We start from the raw sequence: 25,939 nt of genomic DNA on the forward strand, positions 1-25,939 counted from the left end.
TTAAATATGATTCACTTAATTACTTTTATTTAATCATTTTTAAGCAAAATAGAGTGAAAAGGGGACTGATAATAACAAAACGGGGGTAAAATGTAACAAAATGGAGCAGACTGACCAGACTGACTCCAAATATGATTAAATATGATTCACTTAATTACTTTTATTTAATTATTTTTAAGCAAAATGGAGTGAAAAGGGGACTGATAATAACAAAACGGGGGTAAAATGTAACAAAATGGAGCAGACTGACCCAGACTGACTCCAAATATGATTAAATATGATTCACTTAATTACTTTTATTTAATCATTTTTAAGCAAAATAGAGTGAAAAGGGGACTGATAATAACAAAACGGGGGTAAAATGTAACGAAATGGAGCAGACTGACCAGACTGACTCCAAATATGATTAAATATGATTCATTAATTACTTTAATTATTTTTAAGCAAAATGGAGTGAAAAGGGGACTGATAATAACAAAACGGGGGTAAAATGTAACGAAATGGAGCAGACTGACCAGACTGACTCCAAATATGATTAAATATGATTCATTTATTACTTTTATTTAATTATTTTTAAGCAAAATGGAGTGAAAAGGGGACTGATAATAACAAAACGGAGGTAAAATGTAACGAAATAGAGCAGACTTACCAGACTGACTCCAAATATGATTAAATATGATTCACTTAATTACTTTTATTTAATTATATTTAAGCAAAATGGAGTGAAAAGGGGACTGATAATAACAAAACGGGGGGTAAAATGTAACGAAATGGAGCAGACTGACCAGACTGACTCCAAATATGATTAAATATGATTCATTTATTACTTTTATTTAATTATTTTTAAGCAAAATGGAGTGAAAGGGGGACTGATAACAAAACGGAGGTAAAATGTAACGAAATAGAGCAGACTGACCAGACTGACTCCAAATATGATTAAATATGATTCACTTAATTACTTTTATTTAATTATATTTAAGCAAAATGGAGTGAAAAGGGGACTGATAATAACAAAACGGGGGTAAAATGTAACGAAATGGAGCAGACTGACCAGACTGACTCCAAATATGATTAAATATGATTCACTTAATTACTTTTATTTAATCATTTTTAAGCAAAATGGAGTGAAAAGGGGACTGATAATAACAAAACGGGGGTAAAATGTAACGAAATGGAGCAGACTGACCCAGACTGACTCCAAATATGATTAAATATGATTCACTTAATTACTTTTATTTAATCATTTTTAAGCAAAATAGAGTGAAAAGGGGACTGATAATAACAAAACGGGGGTAAAATGTAACGAAATGGAGCAGACTGACCCAGACTGACTCCAAATATGATTAAATATGATTCACTTAATTACTTTTATTTAATCATTTTTAAGCAAAATAGAGTGAAAAGGGGACTGATAATAACAAAACGGGGGTAAAATGTAACGAAATGGAGCAGACTGACCAGACTGACTCCAAATATGATTAAATATGATTCACTTAATTACTTTTATTTAATCATTTTTAAGCAAAATGGAGTGAAAAGGGGACTGATAATAACAAAACGGGGGTAAAATGTAATGAAATGGAGCAGACTGACCCAGACTGACTCCAAATATGATTAAATATGATTCACTTAATTACTTTTATTTAATCATTTTTAAGCAAAATGGAGTGAAAAGGGGACTGATAATAACAAAACGGGGGTAAAATGTAACGAAATGGAGCAGACTGACCAGACTGACTCCAAATATGATTAAATATGATTCACTTAATTACTTTTATTTAATTATATTTAAGCAAAATGGAGTGAAAAGGGGACTGATAATAACAAAACGGGGGTAAAATGTAACGAAATGTAGCAGACTGACCCAGACTGACTCCAAATATGATTAAATATGATTCACTAATTACTTTTATTTAATTATATTTAAGCAAAATGGAGCGAAACGGGGACTGATAATAACAAAACGGGGGTAAAATGTAACGAAATGGAGCAGACTGACCAGACTGACTCCAAATATGATTAAATCTGATTCATTAATTACTTTTATTTAATTATTTTTAAGCAAAATTGAGTGAAAAGGGGACTGATAATAACAAAACGGGAGTAAAATGTAATGAAATGGAGCAGACTGACCAGACTGACTCCAAATATGATTAAATATGATTCACTTAATTACTTTTATTTAATTATTTTTAAGCAAAATAGAGCGAAAAGGGGACTGATAATAACAAAACGGGGGTAAAATGTAATGAAATGGAGCAGACTGACCCAGACTGACTCCAAATATGATTAAATATGATTCATTAATTACTTTTATTTAATTATTTTTAAGCAAAATAGAGTGAAAAGGGGACTGATAATAACAAAACGGGGGTAAAATGTAACGAAATGGAGCAGACTGACCAGACTGACTCCAAATATGATTAAATATGATTCACTTAATTACTTTTATTTAATCATTTTTAAGCAAAATGGAGTGAAAAGGGGACTGATAATAACAAAACGGGGGTAAAATGTAACGAAATGGAGCAGACTGACCCAGACTGACTCCAAATATGATTAATATGATTCACTTAATTACTTTTATTTAATCATTTTTAAGCAAAATAGAGTGAAAAGGGGACTGATAATAACAAAACGGGGGTAAAATGTAACGAAATGGAGCAGACTGATCCAGACTGACTCCAAATATGATTAAATATGATTCACTTAATTACTTTTATTTAATCATTTTTAAGCAAAATAGAGTGAAAAGGGGACTGATAATAACAAAACGGGGGTAAAATGTAACGAAATGGAGCAGACTGACCAGACTGACTCCAAATATGATTAAATATGATTCACTTAATTACTTTTATTTAATCATTTTTAAGCAAAATGGAGTGAAAAGGGGACTGATAATAACAAAACGGGGGTAAAATGTAACGAAATGGAGCAGACTGACCAGACTGACTCCAAATATGATTAAATATGATTCATTAATTACTTTTATTTAATCATTTTTAAGCAAAATGGAGTGAAAAGGGGACTGATAATAACAAAACGGGGGTAAAATGTAATGAAATGGAGCAGACTGACCCAGACTGACTCCAAATATGATTAAATATGATTCACTTAATTACTTTTATTTAATCATTTTTAAGCAAAATAGAGTGAAAAGGGGACTGATAATAACAAAACGGGGGTAAAATGTAACGAAATGGAGCAGACTGACCAGACTGACTCCAAATATGATTAAATATGATTCACTTAATTACTTTTATTTAATCATTTTTAAGCAAAATGGAGTGAAAAGGGGACTGATAATAACAAAACGGGGGTAAAATGTAATGAAATGTAGCAGACTGACCCAGACTGACTCCAAATATGATTAAATATGATTCACTTAATTACTTTTATTTAATCATTTTAAGCAAAATAGAGTGAAAAGGGGACTGATAATAACAAAACGGGGGTAAAATGTAACGAAATGGAGCAGACTGATCCAGACTGACTCCAAATATGATTAAATATGATTCACTTAATTACTTTTATTTAATCATTTTTAAGCAAAATAGAGTGAAAAGGGGACTGATAATAACAAAACGGGGGTAAAATGTAACGAAATGGAGCAGACTGACCAGACTGACTCCAAATATGATTAAATATGATTCACTTAATTACTTTTATTTAATCATTTTTAAGCAAAATGGAGTGAAAAGGGGACTGATAATAACAAAACGGGGGTAAAATGTAATGAAATGGAGCAGACTGACCCAGACTGACTCCAAATATGATTAAATATGATTCACTTAATTACTTTTATTTAATCATTTTTAAGCAAAATAGAGTGAAAAGGGGACTGATAATAACAAAACGGGGGTAAAATGTAATGAAATGGAGCAGACTGACCAGACTGACTCCAAATATGATTAAATATGATTCACTTAATTACTTTTATTTAATCATTTTTAAGCAAAATAGAGTGAAAAGGGGACTGATAATAACAAAACGGGGGTAAAATGTAACGAAATGGAGCAGACTGACCAGACTGACTCCAAATATGATTAAATATGATTCATTAATTACTTTTATTTATTTTTAAGCAAAATGGAGCGAAAAGGGGACTGATAATAACAAAATGGGGGTAAAATGTAACGAAATGGAGCAGACTGACCAGACTGACTCCAAATATGATTAAATATGATTCACTTAATTACTTTTATTTAATTATTTTTAAGCAAAATGGAGTGAAAAGGGGACTGATAATAACAAAACGGGGGTAAAATGTAATGAAATGGAGCAGACTGACCCAGACTGACTCCAAATATGATTAAATATGATTCAATTAATTACTTATTATACTAATATATAGACATATATATCTGTGTGTATGTATATATATATATATATATATATATATATATATATATATATATATATATATATATATACTGACTGAAGTTTCATCTCTTGAACACCAGATGGCGCACCTGCCCCTATACTACATGTACTGAGAGCATCTCACAAAAAACAAAAGCTAAACAATTCAATAAAAGTAATTATTTGGAGTCAGTTTGGTTCAGTCTACTCCATTTTGTTACATTTTACCCCATTTTGTGATTGCCAGTGTTATGTGTCGGACGCAGCTCGGAGAACCGACCAGCGTTTGAAGGACCCAGTATGAAATAAGCAGAGCACGGTTCAAAGGCTAACTGAATTTAATACATAACAGTGATAATATAATAACAAAAGGTGCGGCCTGGCGTGGTGCGCTCCCAGCAGCGCTAACGGCCCGGAGCCAGAAGCTGTTTCGGACCCAAGGACCCCGCCGACACCCCCCAGGTGGCCGCAACAACCGAGTCTGTGAAAGAAGGAACCATTATGTGAGTCCACACTCTACACACAGAACACTTAAAGGTGTACAAACAGCAAACACTTCCTGGCTTGATTACTGATCAGCTTCCCAACCTGCAGGCATGGAACAATCAGTTCACAAAACTCCACTGCAGTGAAAGCTGATACATGACTAACAAACAGCTCAATACAATAAGGTGTGAGGGACACCACATTTACTGACTGTATAACTGTTAGTCACAAAATCTAACGTACCTCAGGAAGTGTGCTGACGAGCGTGAAACCTCACCCCCTCCTCTTTCACAGACTGTGCATCAAACCTGGACGTTCTCAGCATCCGCTGCTGATGAGATGGCTCCCAAGACGACGATCTCACCCGTCTGGTCACAAGGTCGAGTCTCTGGCAAATACACACTGTGCACTCCAGTCTTAAATGCCAACATGTTCCAATCCATCCAGATGCACCACAGCTGTGAGTCCTGACGAGTCGCAGGTGATCAGGGTGAGGTCCTGACAGCCTCAGCAACACAGCCACTCAGTCCCAAACGCACGCCACCTGGGAGGAAAACCAAAAGACAGAAACAAACCGGCAGCCAGGCCCCCCCAGCCATATAACAACCAGTACCCATTTCGCTCCATTTCGTCCATTTTGTATTTTAGTATGGCCTCTTCCCAAAAAGTTTTTTTTTCATTTGTGTCGTATTTCTCGCTCTCTTGCAGTATCCTGAGTTGCTGGTTGCTTCTTACAACAACAATGAAGATGCTCCCCATGAGCCAGATGGCATTGCTTTGGTGTGGAACATCAAGTTTAAAAAGTCCACGCCAGAGTACATCTTTCATTGTCAGGTACATGGTCCGGTGTAGTTTACTACTGAACATACGTGTATGCTGAAATATGTACACTAAGTGATACCTGCCCGAGAGCAGTACTCTTAAAACTACATTCACTGGCCACCGATTATTGCATCCTCTAACATCAGAGAAGAAAATCGTAATTCTGACCTTTAATTCCATCAGGTCTTTTTCATGTCCAAAAAATCCCCAAGAATGCTGTACAATAAAAACACCAAAGCAAAATAAAACTCATTATGCACTGGTTTCAGCTCTGAGATTGGATTGGTGCGGTTTTGATGGGAAAACGCCTCATAAATGGGACTGACGCTAGCAGCAAAATGACACGGAGAAGCTGACTGAAGGAAGGGTTGAAGGATTGGATGTGGAAGCTTGATGCCTCCTGGCAGACTGTGAGTCCATATAGAAACGTGGTCATAAAACTATGTGGCGTACCACTTCCTAATCTAACACTGCCACACGTGTTTGCTGGCCCACCCACACCGAGGCTGCGTGTTTCCCAATAAGATAGACGTCTATCTCATACACATGCCTGCAAATATGAAAACATAGCCAGAATACACATAGTACAGTCATCTCATTATTTCGAAAGGCTTTAAAATCTAACACACCCACTCTCTCACCATTCAGTGGAACAGAAGCTATAGATTTACTCTCCCTGCTTGTCTAGAACATATTAACGACATATTCCAACAGACCGCACGCTGCGTGCAAACATTTCAATATGTATCCTGCCACATACATTTTGCTCTGTGATTGATTTTTAAATCGCACCATTTTTTTTCCACCCCAATATAATTTAAGCCTGCGCTGAAATACTTGTGGTTGTGCAGATAGATTACATTTATGCTTCATGGAGCTGCAGGATGAAGCATTTTTTTCCATGCACCTTTTTTTAATCTGCGTTTCCAACTTTTTTTTTTAAAGGGTCTATGAATTGTTCTTTCCTTGTGCATCTGTCTGTCCATGTTGTCAGAGAGTACACGATGTCTTGACAAAGACTTTGTATATTGACATGAAACTTGGCATAGAAGGTCACCTCTCTAAGACCTCCGATGACTTCGATGTTGGGTACATTTCAATTCTAAGTGTTTCCACTAGGGGGCTGAGTCTCTGAATGCTTGTGTATTTCAACCCAGTCTCGTGGCAGCATTACAAAAAGTACATTAATCTATTTGTGATGGAGGCACGAAAATGGGGCACTTTCGTGACGGGGCACAAATTAATTTCATAACGGGGGCACGAGACGTGGGGTGATGGGGGGGATCTGGGGAGTTATGGTTAAGGTAAGTGGGGGTAGACACTAACGCTATGGTTATGGTTAGAGTTAGGAGAAGGGGAGGATTGTAAATAGCAAAATAAAAAACAAAAACGTGACGAAAATGGGGCACTTTTCGTGACGGGGCACAAATTAATTTCATGACGGGGGCACGAGACGTGGGGTGATGGGGGGGGGGGATCTGGGGAGTTATGGTTAAGGTAAGTGGGGGGTAGACACTAACGCTATGGTTATGGTTAGAGTTAGGAGAAAGGGAGGATTGTAAATAGCAAAATAAAAAACAAAAACATGTCACGAAAATGGGGCACTTTTCATGACGAGGCACAAATTATTTTCATGACGGGGCACGAAATGTTGAGTGATGGGGTTCTGGGGGGTTTATAGTTAGTGTTAGGGGAGGGTAGACATGCTATGGTTATGGTTAGAGTTAGGAGAAGTGGAGGATTATAAATAGCAAAATATATTTCAGAAAGAGAAAATTTTATATATTCTAGACTGCATATAAACTAAAATGTTTCAAACATTTATTTGTTTTTCACATTTTTTAAAATTTTTTCACAAGGTGCACTCAGTGTTTGTTCTTGTGGTGCACAATCTTAAACTCAAAAGCATCCCAGCATTGTCAGGAATCAAAAGCTTTTTTTTTTCCAAGTGGTGTGGACAGACTGCTGCTACCTGCTTCTTCCATCTTTTGGAGATTTTCTTCTTCTACTTGCAAATGAGCTATACTGTTAATTGAAGATCGCCCTCTAGTGGCTACATGGATAGAGCTGCATCGAGCTGACTTCCAGTAGATGAGCTAATAGCATCAGATCTTAAAATAAGGTTTCATCATTTTCAAAGTACCATAGTGTAGAAAACAAAATGTAATCAAGTAATCCTTGACAGTATAACTATAATGTTATTACATATCTTTTCAATGTAATCTTGTCTGATTATAGTTGTTTACATTTCGTAATCTGATTACATAATCCAGATTACATGTAATACGTTGCTACCTAACCTTGTGCATTACACTGATAGGTCATTAGTGCGTCATATCACTGTTTTGTGATGGGCTGTTCTTAGTGGGGGGTAGGGGGATGGTAGCAGATGAACTAGGCATAGGAATGGAGTGCTGATGGAAACTGTAAAGGATAGAACAATGACATTAAATGGAAAAAAAAAGAATGTAAGAAGCTGCATGCCATGTTACCGCAAAGATGAGGCTCTCTTGTTAGCCGCCGATCAGATGGTTCTTAACGTGGCAAGGTCTTTCTGCAGTGTGACCTCCTAAAGCTACAGCTCTGCTTTCTCATTGGACTCCTCTTTTTCATTCATCATCCACCTTTTTCTCCTCAATTAAAGGGTGAAATGCTTAAACTGCTCAAAACTTTTCTCTCAGCATCTTGAATCATGCACAGCTCTTATTATACACAGATATATATGCACGGGTTGGGCAGATGGGTTTACAACTTCATAGCCATTTTTGTTTTTCCAGATCAACTCGCATAGTCAGATTTTTATCTGATGGATGGATTGATGGATGTGTGAAGTGTACACACTGTGCTGTGTGTGTGTGTGTGTGTGTGTGTGGTGTGTGTGTGTGTGTGTGTGTGTGTGTGTGTGGGGTGGGTGGGTGGGTGGGTGGGTGGGTGGGTGGGTGGGTGGAGAGTAGATGCAAATGAATGACTGCTGGGTTGGTAGTGGAGGGTTGGGGTTTGTGGTTGAGGTCTAGCTCTGCAGGGGGATTTATTGTATAAGGCGCTGGCTTATAGAAGGTATCGTGTTTCAGATGGGGTTTTAGTGAGGTCAGACTTCTATATTTCTTGCTGGGGCTGTGAATGATTCAAAGAATGGGCTAAGCAATGCAAATTTGTCTGTTTGAACCCATTTAGCCTCATAATCACTCTAAAAAAACCCTTCTTGGGTGAGATAATCTCAGTTGTTTCCAGCAGTTTAAAGAACCTTAAATGAAGAGGGCATGGTTTGTGCCCACATTTGTTTGTTGGGTTGTGAGCAGGATTAGAATAAAATACTGAACCAATTTTCAGGAAAATGAGTGTAGATGTTGGGCATGTTCTAGAATAGAATCCATAAGATTTTTTAATGCACTAGAACATTATGGAAGGATTTTGTTACATTGCAAGATCAACTGTTTTCCAATTAACCAAGTTTGATAAAACGTGTTGAAATATTTCATCCCAACCTGCAATAGCAGACTGGAGATTCTGGGGTGACTAGAGAATATGACAAAAATGTCTATTAGCATTACAACATGAGATATTTTGGCCTTTGGCTGACATATGAGTGACCTTCTGCCTATTTTGTTGGACAACAAAGAGCAAGAAAGACCATTTTCTCTGGCAATATAGCAGCTCAAGTGGTTCTTATTCTAGAGTGAGGGGATGTGAGCTTGACAGGTAGGCAGGGTGACAATAGTAGGTCATGGGACTGTCTTGATGAAGAGAGATCTGAGCCAGAAGGTACAGATCCTTGATAGAAACAGTTGGAATCATGAGTCTCTTCCAACTCTAGTTGACAATTTCACAAAATTTTACCTTGGAAAAAATTTTCAAGGTCAAAGTCCTGTTAGATGTGGGTTTTCATAAGCTAAATTAGATGTGATCAAATGTCAGGAGTATGTATTTAGTTTCTGCACTTGAATCTAAGGTTGTTTGTGGTGTCAGATTTTTCAAATTTTTGAATTCTGAATTCTTTTTCAGATAATTTTCTCAGAACATTGGTTATCTCTGCTACACACAATTTGTCGTTGCTCTTTAGCACTTGGTTTCCAACTGATAACTGGAAGACAAACAGGCATAAAATTGGAACCTGGTGTTGGTAAAACAGAAAAATGAGAGTGATTCAGGCACTTTTGATTGAGATATAATGCAAAATGTACACCAAATGGGCTTTTCAATATTAAATTCAAATGTCTACAAAATCCACAATCTGGATCAGATCCAGATCAAACTTTGTCAGGTGATAGTGAGTGCCAGTCTGCACCTCACTTTCAAATATGAGAGCGATTGGGGCATGTTTGATTAAGATATAATGTAAAATATACATTAAATGGGGTTTTCAGTGTTAAATTTAAATGGACACAAAATGTGAAATCTGGATCAGACCTGGATCGAACTTTGTTAGCCGATAAAGGATACCATCCTACATAAGGCTGTCAAATGTGAAAGAAATTAAATCTTTTTTGGCAAATTTTCAGAATTTTCAAAAAAATCATTTTTTTTTTTGAAAATTCATTCAATGTTAAAGATAGGGATTTTTCCTGACTTTGCCCTTTGATCTATGACCTTGACAACTGAATCAGTTCTTGCCTATCAGGATATAAATTTTCAGTAAAAAAAATCATGAAAAATTGTGGGCTCCAGGCTGTTCACAAACAGACAAACAAACAAACGAACAAACGGGTAATAACATTACCTCCTCTAACTTCATTGGCGGAGGTAATGACTGATTTCTTACCATTAGTAGGGACAAACACGTTCTGTGAAACAGCACACCACTTCTCCCTCACTGCATGCGGTAAAGGAATGAAAGGAACACCCTGCATGAAAGGGTATTTTCCAGCCATCATTCTTGTATCTGGCATGCAGCAATGCTATACAGGCCTAGTCTCTAATCTGTTTTGCTCTTGTCACTGTGGCAAGTGGAAATTTTTTTACTTTCTACGGCATCTACCACTGTGGTGTGTGGCTGCTGCTCTCACAGCTGCTGGTGGTGACAATTTCAGTCATCCTCTTACTAAAAACAATATGTCTTCACTATCTGCTGCATACAACTAACATGTGAATATCAGTCATATCCACAGAGAACAGAACTACTTAATTCAGCTATTTAGCCATAACAGCAGCATTGAGAAAAGCAAAATTGTAGCTGGAAGATAGTAATATGTCACCAGGCAGAGTTCTGTTCCATCTATTACAACATTCTTTAAAGCAAAAACAACAACAACAAAAGTGATTTGAACCTACAAGAGGTATTGTAGAAGAGTTTAATTGGAGAATATAATTGTGGAGAAGGACAATGGACAATGGGACTGCATAGTTCGGAGCCATCCATGGTCTAGCTCAAGGGTGGGCAACTTGTTCCAGAAAGGGCCAAGAGGGTGCAGGTTTTCTTTGCAGCCACTGACTCCACCAGGTGATTTCATTGATTAACTGATTCCATCTGCTCAAAGTGATATTAATCAGTGAAATCACCTGGTTAATTTTGAACTGTTTCACTCTGTTTCGCCGTTTTCGTCCAAACGCCGTCCAAACTTCGCACTATGTGTGAAGTTTGGATGTCATCAGACATGTTGGATCATATTGACATGATAACATCATGCAGTTACCCATTCAACCAGTCTGCCCATTCTCCTCTGACATCAACAAGGCATTTTTTTCCCCCCACACAATTGCTGCTCACTGGATGTCTTCTCTTTTTTGGACCGTTGTCTGTAAACCCTAGACATGGTTTGTGTAAAAATCCCAGTCGATTAGAGGTTTCTAAAATACTCAGAAAAGCCCATCTGGCACCAACAACCAAGTTCACAGTCACTTAAATCCCCTTTCTTCCCCATTCTGATTCTCAGTTTGAACTTCAGCAACTCATCTTCACCAGAGTTGTTGCCATGTGATTGGCTAATTAGCTTTTTGTGCTAACAAGCGTTTGAACAGGTGTACCTAATAAAGTGGCTGGTGAGTGTATATACTACGTTTGGTGAACATTAGATTGAAAATTAAAATTTTGATGTTTGACCCCATGATCCTGACACCCCCCCCCCCCCCCCAAAAAAAAAAAAAATCTTGACATGCAATTGCGAGGCTGCCTAACATCTATATATCACCAACATCAGGTTTTGGTGGGAATCTGCCAGAGGACCTTGAAAACAAACAGACAGATGTTTCTCAGATGATACTATGGTGGTTATTTACAATACAGCTGTTTGAAATCATTTCTATAAGAAAACCTTTTTCCTGCATCACAGCAGACCCATTGTAACAGTTCATGACCTGGAGGAGCATCTGTGGTGGAAAGTAAATCACGTAACAATTGGTGTTGATGGTGTGTTATTATGGGAGGAGCTTCTCTATTGGGCAAATGCAGTCTGGGGATTGTGCAGAAACAATTTTTTGTCAATGCAGCAGTGTTGTAATATCACATTTGAATAGTTGGGAAACAGGCCGAGGATTGTCAAATACTGTTTCCATGATGACTTAAGAGACACCACAGAAGACTTGGTTTTCTTCCTGCTCTATTCCTGTTAAAAAAAAAAAAAAAAAAACACAGCTTTTTATACATAACTCTGTATTTGGCACATCTTTGCCACAGTGAATGTTCACTCACAGAAATATTTAACCCTAACTTTTAAGATTTATGTAATTTTATTACATGACAAAGTCCCATTTACTTTTTTTGATAATTTTAATACAAACATACCAAATAAACCTTACATGATGCGTATTCATTACTGTAATAAATCCTATTTATTTGAAATGCATAATCCTCAGCTTTATGTATTTAGTATTAATAAAATATAATTACTCTAAATCAATAATAATGACAGTATTTGTTTAAAATACATAAAGTATATTGTTTGAATTGCATAGTAATTATGTTACCTATGCCATTTATCTTGTATAGGTAACATAATTATTATGCAATTCAAACAATATACTTTATGTATTTTAAACAAATACTGTCATTATTATTGACTTAGAGTAATTATATTTTATTAATACTAAATACATAAAGCTGAGGATTATGTATTTCAGATAAATAGGATTTATTACAGTAATGAATATGCATCATATAAGGTTTATTTGGTAGGTTTGTATGAAAATTATCTAAAAATAAAGTAAATGGGAATTTGTCATGTAATAAAATTACATAAATCTTAAAAGTTAGGGTTAAATATCTCTGTGAGCGACGAATGCTGTCTTGTTATCTCCCTCAATCAATCAGTCAATCAACTTTTTTCTTATATAGCGCCAAATCACAACAAACAGTTGCCCCAAGGCGCTCCACATTGTAAGGCAAGGCCATACAATAATTATGAAAAACCCCAACGGTCAAAACGACCCCCTCAAGCTTGTACACATCATTGATTTCTTCAGATGTTGATAAAGAAATATTACTAAGCTTGAAGAGGGGCTGGACTGCCATTGTGCTAAGTTCAGAGCATATAAAATTACTATAAATTACATGAGAGTAACGTCCGGGGAGACATTGAAAGTTGTTGCATGCATTCACATCCTCGTCAGTACCATGGATGGTTCCTTAAACCTTTTACCTTTAATTAAGGGAAATGTGATTTATATCTACCTATAGTTTTGGTTTATGCAATTTTGGTTTATGCAAACCTGTTTATCACAAAAGCAGTGCACAAATAAAGTATTATTATGAGATGGTAGTTTAACTGCAGTGCATCCGGAAAGTATTCATAGCGCTTCACTTATTCCACATTTTATGTTACACCCTTATTCCAAAATGGAAGAAATTCTTATTTTTCCCTAAAAATTCTTCTCACAACACCCCATGATGACAACATGAAAAAAATAAATTTTTGTAAATTTATAAAAAAAACTAAGAACTCACATATATGTAAATATTCACACCCTTTGCTCAGTACTTTGCTGATGCATCTTTGGCAGCAATTACAGCCTCAAGTCTGCTTGAAATGGCGCCCCAAGCATGGTGCACCTATCTTTGGGCAGTTTTGCCCATTCCTCTTTGCAGCACCTCTCAAGCTCCATCAGGTTGCATGGGGAGCATCATTGCACAGTCATTTTCAGATGTCTCCTTCTGGAAGGTTCTCCTCTCTCCACAGAGGAATGCTGGAGCTCTCACAGAGTGGCCATCGTGTTCTTGGTCACCTCCCTGACTAGGGTCCTTCTCCCCCGATTGCTCAGTTTAGACGGGCGGCCAGCTGTAGAAATAGTCCTGGTGGATACAAACTTCTTACATTTATGGATGATGGAGGCCGCTGTGCTCACTGGGACCTTCAAAGCAGCAGAAATATTTCTGTACCCTTAAACAGATTTGTGCCTCGAGACAATCCTGTCTCATGATAATCCTAATAATTCCTTTAACATTTTTCTCTGACATACACTGTCAACTGTGGGACCTTATATATGTAGACAGATGTGTGTCTTTCCAAATCTAACTGAATGTACCCCAGGTGGACTCCAGTTAAGCTGCAGAAATATCTCAAGGTTGATTTGTGGAAACAGGATGCACCTGAGCTCAATGATGAGTTTTATGGCAAAGGCTGTACATGTGATTTTAGTTTTTGTTTGTTTCTTTTTTCTTTTTTTTTCAAAATATCAAAAAATCACATTGTTGTTATGGGGTATTGTGTGTAGAATTTTGACCAAAACAAAAAAGAAGTTCATCCATTTTGGAATAAGGCTGGAACATAACAAAATGTGGAAAAAGGGAAGTGCTGTGAATACTTTACGGATACCCTGTATATCTAAATATTAGACATCTGAGTATTTTGGAGATCCCTTTAGAGTCCTCTCAGGGACTTGTTGTAGTTTTTTGTCCCTTGCTTGGGAAGCCAATTTTCTGTAATGTAGAGGTGAAAGTGTGTGATCCATCAAAGGGTAGGTTGGGTACTTAAAGGGAAAGGGGCTGCTACAAATTCTGGCATGAGTTGAGGTGTCATGGCAGTTGGACCTGTTGTCACCTCATTCCAGTTGGGTTCAATCTTGTAGCTTCACACTACCCTCTTAAGTGGGCAGAGCCATACCACATGAAAGGTCTACTGGACTTCAAACCTCTGCTGCATCCTCAAATTGCACTTCATCCTGTAACCACCCCCACTGCTACCGTCATATCTCATTGCACTCAGTCATGGTTTTGTTAATGTATCTTGAAGGCTTACATTGTTGTTTAAGACCTTTTGGGCTTCCAAAAAGGTTGAGCAAGAGAGGTAGAAGCTGGAGGTAGAGAGAGTGAGAACAGTGTGTTTGACCTTATAAGAACTGTGAAGTTATATGACATAACAAAAATAACTGACTGCGGCTGGAGTGCAGACTGAGACAACAGGCAGGACGTCCAAAGAACACCTCAGTCTGAACGTCATAGCATCACCTCTGCCAAACCTTGTTGACCTGTCACCATCGTAAGGAGGCAGTCTGCCACAGTAACTGCCACTCCTTCGGTATGCTGACCACTGTAATGACAAGACTGCAAGTAGGTATCCTGCAATATGGAGCTCTCCAAGCACCGTCGACATCACCTAACGATGGACATCTTTTCTGAGATAAGCTACCTCAGGTTTTGCTCGGGATACTACTACGCAGTTGGAAAAACAGGCTTTTGATGATTTGCTGGACTGAACCATCAGAAATATATCTGGATTCGGTGACAGTGTCAAACTTTTAGTGACATTCACTTGTCTCAGCAGTGACATTCATGTCTCTTGGTCTTCAGCCATTATAGTCAAGAGATGCATGGAAAGAGCTTATGGATTCACAATGTCACTGGACAGAGGTGCTTGGTGAGGCTGATACCTTTGCAAAAGTACAATAAAATGAAAGCCCAATTTTGTATAGGGCCCTGGTGCTTCCTGTTTTACTGTATAGTGGTGAAACATGGATGCTAACCTTATAACCTAAGGTGAATACTAAATGTATTTGATACTTGGTCTTTTTGGAAGATTGTTGGTTACCACTGGAATTACTTTCTGTCAAATGAATGGCAACTTAGGAAGACTCACATGAGGAGTATCACTTGCATTCTGAAGGAACATTAGCTATCACATTTTGTACATGTTATGCACATGATCCAGCATTCAGATGCTTAACTGTTGAGGACCCCAGCAACTGGAAGAGACCAAGGGACACCCATGCTTTTCAGGGGATAGATGCATTTGGCTCCTTGGGCAGCTACCATCCAGGACCCAATGTGGGTCTTTAGTGCAGTGGATAACCTTCAGTATTAACAACTGCTCCTGAGCTGACCTGACCTGTGAAGTGTCATCATGACTCATGAATCCATTGTCTGGCTTGGTAGGACAGACCTAGGTACATTTGCACCTAGTACTGTTTTCATGAACATTTGACAGCGCACCATATTTAACCTTGGATTCAGTAGGGTGGGGTTTCTGGTTATAGGGAAACTTGGACCAGGAAGGATAGAAAAGCCTGCATGTGTTCCCAGAGCCGTCTCCTTATGTTTTCATTCCATCAAGCCCTCATTCTTTACTCGGTGAAATGGAGGCTTGACTCAATATTCCCTTGTCTTTGTCAGAAACCGCAGAGTGACAAAATCTGTGGGTGTCATAAACGGGCGAAGCCAGAGGGGAGAAAGGGAGGAGAATCGTGGCTGGTGGCGGAGATTTGAGAAGTGGGGATGCAAGAAAAGACAGTTGATCCATCTGGTCCTGATAAGGCAGAGTGGAAAACAGATGAGTGCGGTGAGGGAAAGGGGGCGCAGGGAGGAGAGGACAGTTGGAGCGTGGCTCTACTTGGGAAGAGGTACCGGCCTATATACCCCCTTCACATGTCCGCCTCGCCTTCTCAGCACCCTGTCCCTCCACTTCTGGATTCCCAAACCTACTTTAAGAAGAGTTTGCCACCCTAGGAAAAGAAAGAAAAGGATGAGGCAACAAAAAAGGGTGTGTTCTCCTTTCACTCATGTTTTTTCTCTTGCTGCCTAATCCCTCGCTGGGTGCCATCACTCATCACAGCCTACCATGTGTGTATTACTATTATTACATTTTTGATCAGGATATGTCATTCAGTGTGCATATTAAACAAATATGTAGGACTGCTTTTTTGCATTTGCGCAATATCTCTAAAATTAGAAAGGTCTTGTCTCAGAGTGATGCTGAAAAACTAATTCATGCATTTATTTCCTCTAGGCTGGACTATTGTAATTCATTATTATCAGGTTGTCCTAAAAGTTCCCTGAAAAGCCTTCAGTTAATTCAAAATGCTGCAGCTAGAGTACTAACGGGGACTATAAGGAGAGAGCATATCTCTCCCATATTGGCCTCTCTTCATTGGCTTCCTGTTAATTCTAGAATAGAATTTAAAATTCTTCTTCTTACGTATAAGGTTTTGAATAATCAGGTCCCATCTTATCTTAGGGACCTCGTAGTACCATATCACCCCAATAGAGCACTTCGCTCTCAGACTGCAGGCTTACTGTAGTTCCTAGGGTTTGTAAGAGTAGAATGGGAGGCAGAGCCTTCAGCTTTCAGGCTCCTCTCCTGTGGAACCAGCTCCCAATTTGGATCAGGGAGACAGACACCCTCTCTACTTTTAAGATTAGGCTTAAAACTTTCCTTTTTGCTAAAGCTTATAGTTAGGGCTGGATCAGGTGACCCTGAACCATCCCTTAGTTATGCTGCTATAGACGTAGACTGCTGGGGGGTTCCCATGATGCACTGAGTGTTTCTTTCTCTTTTTGCTCTGTATGCACCACTCTGCATTTAATCATTAGTGATTGATCTCTGCTCCCCTCCACAGCATGTCTTTTTCCTGGTTCTCTCCCTCAGCCCCAACCAGTCCCAGCAGAAGACTGCCCCTCCCTGAGCCTGGTTCTGCTGGAGGTTTCTTCCTGTTAAAAGGGAGTTTTTCCTTCCCACTGTCGCCAAGTGCTTGCTCACAGGGGGTCGTTTTGACGGTTGGGGTTTTTCCGTAATTATTGTATGGCCTTGCCTTACAATATAAAGCACCTTGGGGCAACTGCTTGTTGTGATTTGGCGCTATATAAATAAAATTTTATTTGATTTGATTTATTACCCTCTACAGAACACTTCCCATTAATATAATAGGGCTGCTGAAAGCACTTAGCCTCGTGAGCTTATTGGAGATATGGTGGATGATACTTTGTGTCTTAGACAAATTGGTTGAGTTTCTCCCTGTACATGCACACAGAAACACATGCGTTGGACCTTGCACAAAGAAAGAAATTAAAGTAGGTTTTCTGATCAGCACAGTGTCTCCATGTAAACCTTCCTCAATTTGTCTTGTGCCCATTATTCCGAAGTGACTCTCACTGCTGCTTTTTCTTCTGGAAGCCATCACTCCCTATATCCTGTCCATCCCATCTGTAGGTGATGAGTTAGCAGGTGTCTGACCCAGACTGTATGTTAGCCACAGAACCGCCCCACGTGTGGAAATGAAATGTCAGACTCGATATCAAGACAACCCTGATACAGAGTAGCAAACACAGCTGGAGCAGAGTTGTTGAGGTATTACACACAGACAGGCCACTTGTATGACTTTCCATACAAGTCTGAAATAAAAAAAGGTATTTTGGTGTAACAATTAAAGGACATGTCGCACACAATTCATAACAATTTAGATTTAAGCTGTTAGTGACCATCCGATGACACACTGGGATTGCTTTGTGTACGTCCGTGACTGGTCTCAAAGTATACGACATTCACAACAAACAGCAACGGAGACTGCTAAAAACAAAGTACTCATGAGTACAGGGTTTATGTAGCTTTGAGAAAATGTCCCAGCACACACTTGAATGGAATGTAGCTGCTAATGTTAAGAACGGAGCCGCAGATTAATTGCAAAGTTGACATATGTGTGATGTCGTCTTATGATGACTCATTTTTAAGTAATAACTGTTCATTTTGATGCAGTCATGGTGAAAGCAGCTGCCGCTCTCCACTGTAAGAAGACTTAGTCATGAACGCAACCCATTAAAAACAGTCTGCTAGAGGCTCAGCTTTGTGCACGCTTATAAGTGTTGTCATCGATATAAATGTGAAAAATCTAAGAAATACATCTGTGTGATCAGACAGCCTGAAAAACAGCTGACAGTTCAGCATGCACGCTCATGGTGGGAGCTATAACGGGGTTAAAACAGCATGCTGCTCTGGTACAGACAGTAGACTCCACACACATTGAGATCCAAAATCTGATGGACTCTCTCAAAGGCAAATAAAATTAACAACGCCTACCAGCTCCACTGATGAGAACAAAATACAAAAATAAAAAACTGAACAGGGCACTCAACCTCTTGTAGAATGATTTCCAAGATTAAATATGTAAAGTCCACACCATCAAAGAAGTCGTCATACATGGGTCATGCACAATTGTCAGCTGGAGAATAATGTCCAGGTCCACTCCATCAAAGAGGTCCCAACTGGCATTGTCACGCATGGATAGTGGGTGATCGTCAGCCGGAGAACAATGTCCAGGTCCACACCATCAAAGAGGTCCCGACTGGCCCCGTCATGCATGGATGGTGCGTAATCGCCAGCTGGAGAATAATGTCCAGGTCCATGTCATCAAAGAGGTCCCGGCTGGCACCATCACCATGAATTGAAAATTGATGTTAAAGAAATATATATGACTACAACCCCTGGCAAAAATTATGGAATCACCGGCCTCGGAGGATGTTCATTCAGTTGTTTAATTTTGTAGAAAAAAAGCAGATCACAGACATGACACAAAACTAAAGTCATTTCAAATGGCAACTTTCTGGCTTTAAGAAACACTATAAGAAATCAAGAAAAAAGATTGTGGCAGTCAGTAACGGTTACTTTTTTAGACCAAGCAGAGGAAAAAAATATGAAATCACTCAATTCTGAGGAAAAAATTATGGAATCACCCTGTAAATTTTCATTCCCAAAACTAACACCTGCATCATATCAGATCTGCTTGTTAGTCTGCATCTAAAAAGGAGTGAACACACCTTGGAGAGCTGTTGCACCAAGTGGACTGACATGAATCATGGCTCCAACACGAGAGATGTCAATTGAAACAAAGGAGAGGATTATCTCTCCTCTTAAAAGAGAGTAAATCATCACGCAATGTTGCAAAAGATGTTGGTTGTTCAAAGTCAGCTGTGTCTAAACTCTGGACCAAATACAAACATGGGAAGGTTGTTAAAGGCAAACATACTGGTAGACCAAGGAAGACAAAGCGTCAAGACAGAAAACTTAAAGCAATATGTCTCAAAAATCGAAAAATGTACAACAAAACAAATGAGGAACGAATGGGAGGAAACTGGAGTCAACGTCTGTGACCGAACTGTAAGAAACCGCCTAAAGGAAATGGGATTTACATACAGAAAAGCTAAACGAAAGGCATAATTAACACCTAAACAGAAAAAAACAAGGTTACAATGGGCTAAGGAAAAGCAATCGTGGACTGTGGATGACTGGATGAAAGTCATATTCAGTGATGAATCTCGAATCTGCATTGGGCAAGGTGATGATGCTGGAACTTTTGTTTGGTGCCTTTCCAATGAGATTTATAAAGATGACTGCCTGAAGAGAACATGTAAATTTCCACAGTCATTGATGATATGGGGCTGCATGTCAGGTAAGAGGGGAGATGGCTGTCATTACATCATCAATAAATGCACAAGTTTATGTTGATATTTTGGACAATTGAAAGGATGTTTGGGGATGATGAAATCATTTTTCAAGATGATAATGCATCTTGCCATAGAGCAAAAACTGCAAAAACATTCCTTGCAAAAAGACACATAGGGTCAATGTCATGGCATAGGGTCAATGTCAATGAGCAGATCTGATTTGATGCAGGTGTTAATTTGGGGGATGAAAATTTACAGGATGATTCCATAATTTTTTCCTCAGAATTGAGTGATTCCATATTTTTTTCCTCTGCTTGGTCTAAAAAAGTAACCGTTACTGACTGCCACAATCTTTTTTTCTTGATTTCTTATAGTGTTTCTTAAAGCCAGAAAGTTGCCATTTGAAATGACTTTAGTTTTGTGTCATGTCTGTGATCTGCTTTTTTTCTACAAAATTAAACAACTGAATGAACATCCTCTGAGGCCGGTGATTCCATAATTTTTGCCAGGGGTTGTACATCAATACATGGTTAAATTTAAATGTACTGTGATCTGGTCGATGGCTTGATTCTAACATTCAGATCATCGAGTTACAGTATTTTCTGGAGTATAAGGTGCACCAGAGTAAATGCCTGCTGAAGAGGAAAAAAATATGTTGCACCTTTTTACTCTATGTGGAAGTCACTTTTAACAGCATTTCCCTGGGGGTAAGTTTAACAGTGAACAGGAACTCAGTGCACCAGATGTGCGCACCACAGCCTGTGCATAAGAACTATTATTAGAGTTTATTTTGTTTAGGGCTTTGATACCTAGGAAAGCCCATGTCGCAGACCGAACGGTCCGCCCCTAAAAATTGGTCCACCCTGCCTTCACTGCACATGTGTCATTTTGGAGCTCAGCAGCTCGTCTGAGACAGAGTCTCTTCACCCAAAGTGATCAAATGGATTAATGGGATTATTAACCATCAGATGACAAGATAAAACCTCTTAAATCATTCTAAAGTCAATTTTAAGCAGAAACGAGGCGATAATCTGTGACGCTTTGAAATGACAGATGCACAGTGAACGCATCAGCTAGCAGCTCGTGTAGCTGTCGCACTCTGATCGCTTCCGCCACCTTTTATGATGAAATAATGCTGAATTTGTGTGGAAATGATTGTACAAAAACTTCAGATATCTGTCGCTGAGATAGATGATGACTGGAGTGCAGTTTTAAACAGAAACATGGTCATAATCCGTGAACCGCTGCTAATTGCGCATGCGGAGTGAAGGCAGGGTGGACTGATTTTTAGGGGGGACTGTTCGGTCTGTGACACCCTCTATATTTCTTCTTCATAATATTAATAATAATAAACTACCAAAAAAAACCCCAAACAAACCAACCCCCCCCCCCCCAAAGTAAAAAGAAAAAAATAAGGTGTTTGTTTTGTCCTTACGTCCGCCTTGTCAAACTGAACTTCAAAAGTTTAAAGGTTGGCGCGAGGCTCTCAAGAGACTGATTATAAAAATGTTAAATTCACCTCTGAGGTCAAAACAAAATCAGCATGTCCAGTAGTGATAAGTGGTAAAACAGATAAATGTATGTATTTGAACTTTACGTTCGGCTCACAATTTCTTAATACAGTCATAGCGCTAATAGGAAAGCTATGCTATTTATGCTACTCTAACAACCGCTCACTTCCATCCTGCACTTTCTGCTACTCCACATGATGCTGCCCCCAGTGGGGAGCAAACGATCACCAGACGCAGTGTCACAATGCTGCAGCAAAGTAGTAAAACCCTGAAGAAGGGTTTTGGTTTTCCATTTCAATTGAACATGCAGCAACAACAACATCCACCTTGGATTTGCTGTAGCGACCCTGAGTGCAAACAAAGGAGCATCCAAACAGAATTACATGAAACATCAAATTATACTGAACTGAGTCACATCATTCCATAATAAAAAGTTCCTAAATAATGTTTTAATGCATGTCGATATGTATTGTATCATTTTATAAGAGAGATGCACATCTCTAGTTCTCACTCATGAATGCAAAGGGCCGTGAATAAACTGAATGTTGCTTCAGCCTGTACACAATCCAGCTCCCCATAATTTAGCATGAAACTCTTGTCATTAATTTCCTGCAGCGTGACATTCAAACTGAGAATTCCGCTTTAAAGTGTCAACCAATTCCCCTCGGGCTTTACTCATAAACCTCCTCGCAGAGCGGGACAAATTGATCTTATTTCAGCGACTTAATGACATGCAGCATGTATAACTCCAAACCATATGTGTTGATGTGACATATGATTAGAAGCGTTTACAGAGCTTACGGCTTTTATGCTAAATCCAACTCGCTGCTGGCAAACGCCTCAAAGTGGGACAAAGTCGGGATAATTTTCAGTAGCTTTTTCAGGAAGCCTGACAGTACATGAAGGAGAATGATGGCATAAACTGTGGTTTCTCAAAGAGGGGAGTCAGAGTTGAGTTGGAATTTCTCTTTAGATGGGGACACCGATAGGGCTGAGAACTAACATATGGTGCAAATCGAGGGAACTCTTGATTTGATTTGCCTTCTCTTTGTCATTACTTATGTGGGGACAGAATGTTTATTCAGGGTGATAACTGGTGACAAGAGGAGAGAGGAAGACTGCTTTCTGTTTGGGTCCACGTGAGATTAAGTGTTAATTGCTTTTGTTGGTTTTAATACTGTGGATGGCGTCTTCTTGATGACATCATCATCATCCTTGACTTTGCTGAGGGATGATGGAGGAAGCAGTTTGCATTAGACAGAGAGGAAAGTCATGTGGTTGAAGGAGTGTCTGTGTATAAGATGCTTTACGTTCCTGCACTCTGGTTCTCCATCTCTTCGAGAGTCTTAAAGTTTCCTGTCTTCCTGAAGACTGATAAATGACTACAGTGGGGTTATGTGTGTGCATGTATAACGGCCAATACGCTGCCTGTGTGCACAGCCGTGCCAGAGGGGTGGACTTGTGAGCCTCCGATGGAGCCGGGTGGACTCAGCCTTAGATGGCAGCCTGCCAGTCAACCACAGAGTGGAAGGGCCACCCCCAAATGTTTGGAGAATAATAGCTGAATAGTCTCTGTGTGTGTTGCAGTGCAAGTGTTACAGTTGTGAAATTTGCTTTGGAGTAGCAGAGGGTGAATAGATGAATGAACGAGTCCACTCCCTCCAATTTAACACACAAATCCTTTTGCATTTTTTTGTATGAATTCAGCTATAAAAGAAAGTGACGGTGTTGGTTGTGCAAATTGTTGTACAAGCTGAAAGTTGTGCAATGTGATCTGAGAGAGAGCATTAATACACTGAAATTTGCTCCACCAGGGAAATAAACCAATTCAGTTCAATTTAATTTAATTTATTTCATTTATATAGTGCAAAATCACAACAAAGCTGCCTCAAGGCGCTTCGCACAAGTAAGATTTAACCATACCAACCTCTAGAGTGAGCACACAGGCGACTGTGGTAAGGAAAAGCTCCCTCGGATGATTTGAGGAAGAAACCTCAAGCAGACCAGACTCAAAGGGGTGACTCTCTGCTTGGGCCATGCTACTGATGAGTTGTCCTGAAACTATTTCTTGATTGTTGAACAGTCATTACATTCAAAATCTCAAATAACACAGTCACAAATCCACACAACCCCGTAGAAAGGATTTTGTAGGCAACGCAGACCTCTTCCTTCTTTCTTTCTGTCAACCAGACTACCCAGTAAGGGACCTATGGGCCATGTTTGGTCTCACTCTCTTTGTTTTGGTCTGCCATTGAAATTGACAAATTCTATGCAAATTAACCAATTACCATCCATCAGAACTTTGTGTCAGCCTGATCCCGTCAGATCTCACAAGCTAAGCAGAGCAGGATCTGGTTAGTACTTGGATGGGAGACCTCTTTGGAACACCAGCAGCTGTGAGTGTTTCTCCAGGTAAAACTGGAGTTGCATCAGGAAGGGCATCCGGCGTAAAACGTGCCAATTACCAATGCGGATCTGGTTGTATCCGCTGTGGCGACCCCGGACAAAAACCGGGAGCAGCCGAATGGACAATAACAACAGAAAAAACTACATTATATTTATTATTTTGTAATTTTATCAAATATAATACATTTTATTGTAATGTAATTGAATTTATGTAATTCACACGGCGCCAACATTTACTTCTGACTTGTGACCCTCCATCCACATTAATGTATGGCCCTTCAAAGGGAAGAAGGTGGGCTCCTCTACTGTCAACATATATGTGACTTTGAAGTTATGTGCAGCTTGAAATTAGCTTGATTGTCAGGTTTTGTTTTGTTTTTTTTTCATTTTCAAAGCCTGGGTCTGTTTGCCACCAATGCCTCCACTCCGTTGCTTATTTAGTATGGACAATGCCTTTTTTTGTACAATTTAAATTTAGAATACACATGATGAGACTTTGTTTCATGTTGATTTTAACGTGAATCCAGATCAGATCAGATCCTGTCTCAGTCCACTCAGGGGAAATAAACTGAAATTAGATTGGTGTCTCATCCAGAGAGACTCTCATCTGCTTCATGCTGTGGTATCCGACAATAAGCACTGGTCCAGTGAACCTCAGTGAACCTGCATAATTTACTTCTGCTCCTTGTTTGGAGCCAATCAATCCAGATTACATGTAAATTCAAGCAGTCCATGTGTGATTCTTTCATATTCAACTACTTTGCTATATTAATATGTCATAGACATAGCAGCAGGTAGCTTTTCTAGATGATACGGTTGATATCAGCTTTCAGGCTCCTCTCCTCTGGAACCAGCTCCCAATTCGGATCAGGGAGACAGACACCCTCTCTACTTTTAAGATTAGACTTAAAACTTTCCTTTTTGCTAAAGCTTATATTTAGGGCTGGATCGGGTGACCCTGAACCATCCCTTAGTTATGCTGCTATAGACTTAGACTGCTGGGGGGTTCCCATGATGCACTGAGTGTTTCTTTCTCTTTTTGCTCTGTATGCACCACTCTGTATTTAATCATTAGTGATTGATCTCTGCTCCCCTCCACAGCATGTCTTTTTCCTGGTTCTCTCCCTCAGCCCCAACCAGTCCCAGCAGAAGACTGCCCCTCCCTGAGCCTGGTTCTGCTGGAGGTTTCTTCCTGTTAAAAGGGAGTTTTTCCTTCCCACTGTCGCCAAGTGCTTGCTCACAGGGGGTCGTTTTGACCGTTGGGGTTTTTACGTAATTATTGTATGGCCTTGCCTTACAATATAAAGCGCCTTGGGGCAACTGTTTGTTGTGATTTGGTGCTATATAAATAAAATTGATTGATTGATATCTAGACCAGTGGTTCCCAATCTTGCTCCTCAGAGACCCCTAACTGCCACATTTTTCAACTCTTCCTGCTTTTCCAAAAATTGATTAGGTCATTCAGATGTGCTCATTCAGTAAAGAGGTAACAGACACTTGAGTAACCCATTTAGTTGTGGGTCAGGGTGGTTATGGTTAGGGTGGGGGGAAGGAGTAGGGTTAGGTTATCGTTAAGGTTAGGGTTGGGGTAGGAGTAGGGCTAGTAACAGTGAGTTAAAAAAAAAACCATCAAGAAAATGTGACTCATTTCGTAATGGGAGCACAAAAAAAAACAAAAAAAAAACTGTGAGACTGGGCTGGTGTTGTCAGGGCTGGGCATGTGATTCATATGTCTCATGCTCACATGACTGGTTTACTCATGCCTGTGCGGTGG

At 39.2% G+C, this 25,939-nt stretch overlaps 1 protein-coding gene across 8 annotated transcripts in view; it reads left to right on the plus strand.

Moving 5' to 3' along the window:
• LOC117501561 (cytoplasmic dynein 1 intermediate chain 1) overlaps positions 1-25,939 on the plus strand; it is a 126,312-nt gene that overhangs the window by 72,084 nt on the left and 28,289 nt on the right. For all 8 annotated transcript variants that reach the window (XM_034160460.1, XM_034160461.1, XM_034160464.1 and 5 more), the window contains one exon: positions 5,557-5,682. In XM_034160460.1, coding sequence (XP_034016351.1) covers positions 5,557-5,682 — 126 coding nt within the window. The remainder of the gene's footprint in view (positions 1-5,556; positions 5,683-25,939) is intronic.

Source organism: Thalassophryne amazonica, chromosome 20 (genome assembly GCF_902500255.1).
Source record: "Thalassophryne amazonica chromosome 20, fThaAma1.1, whole genome shotgun sequence".
NCBI lineage: Eukaryota > Metazoa > Chordata > Actinopteri > Batrachoidiformes > Batrachoididae > Thalassophryne > Thalassophryne amazonica.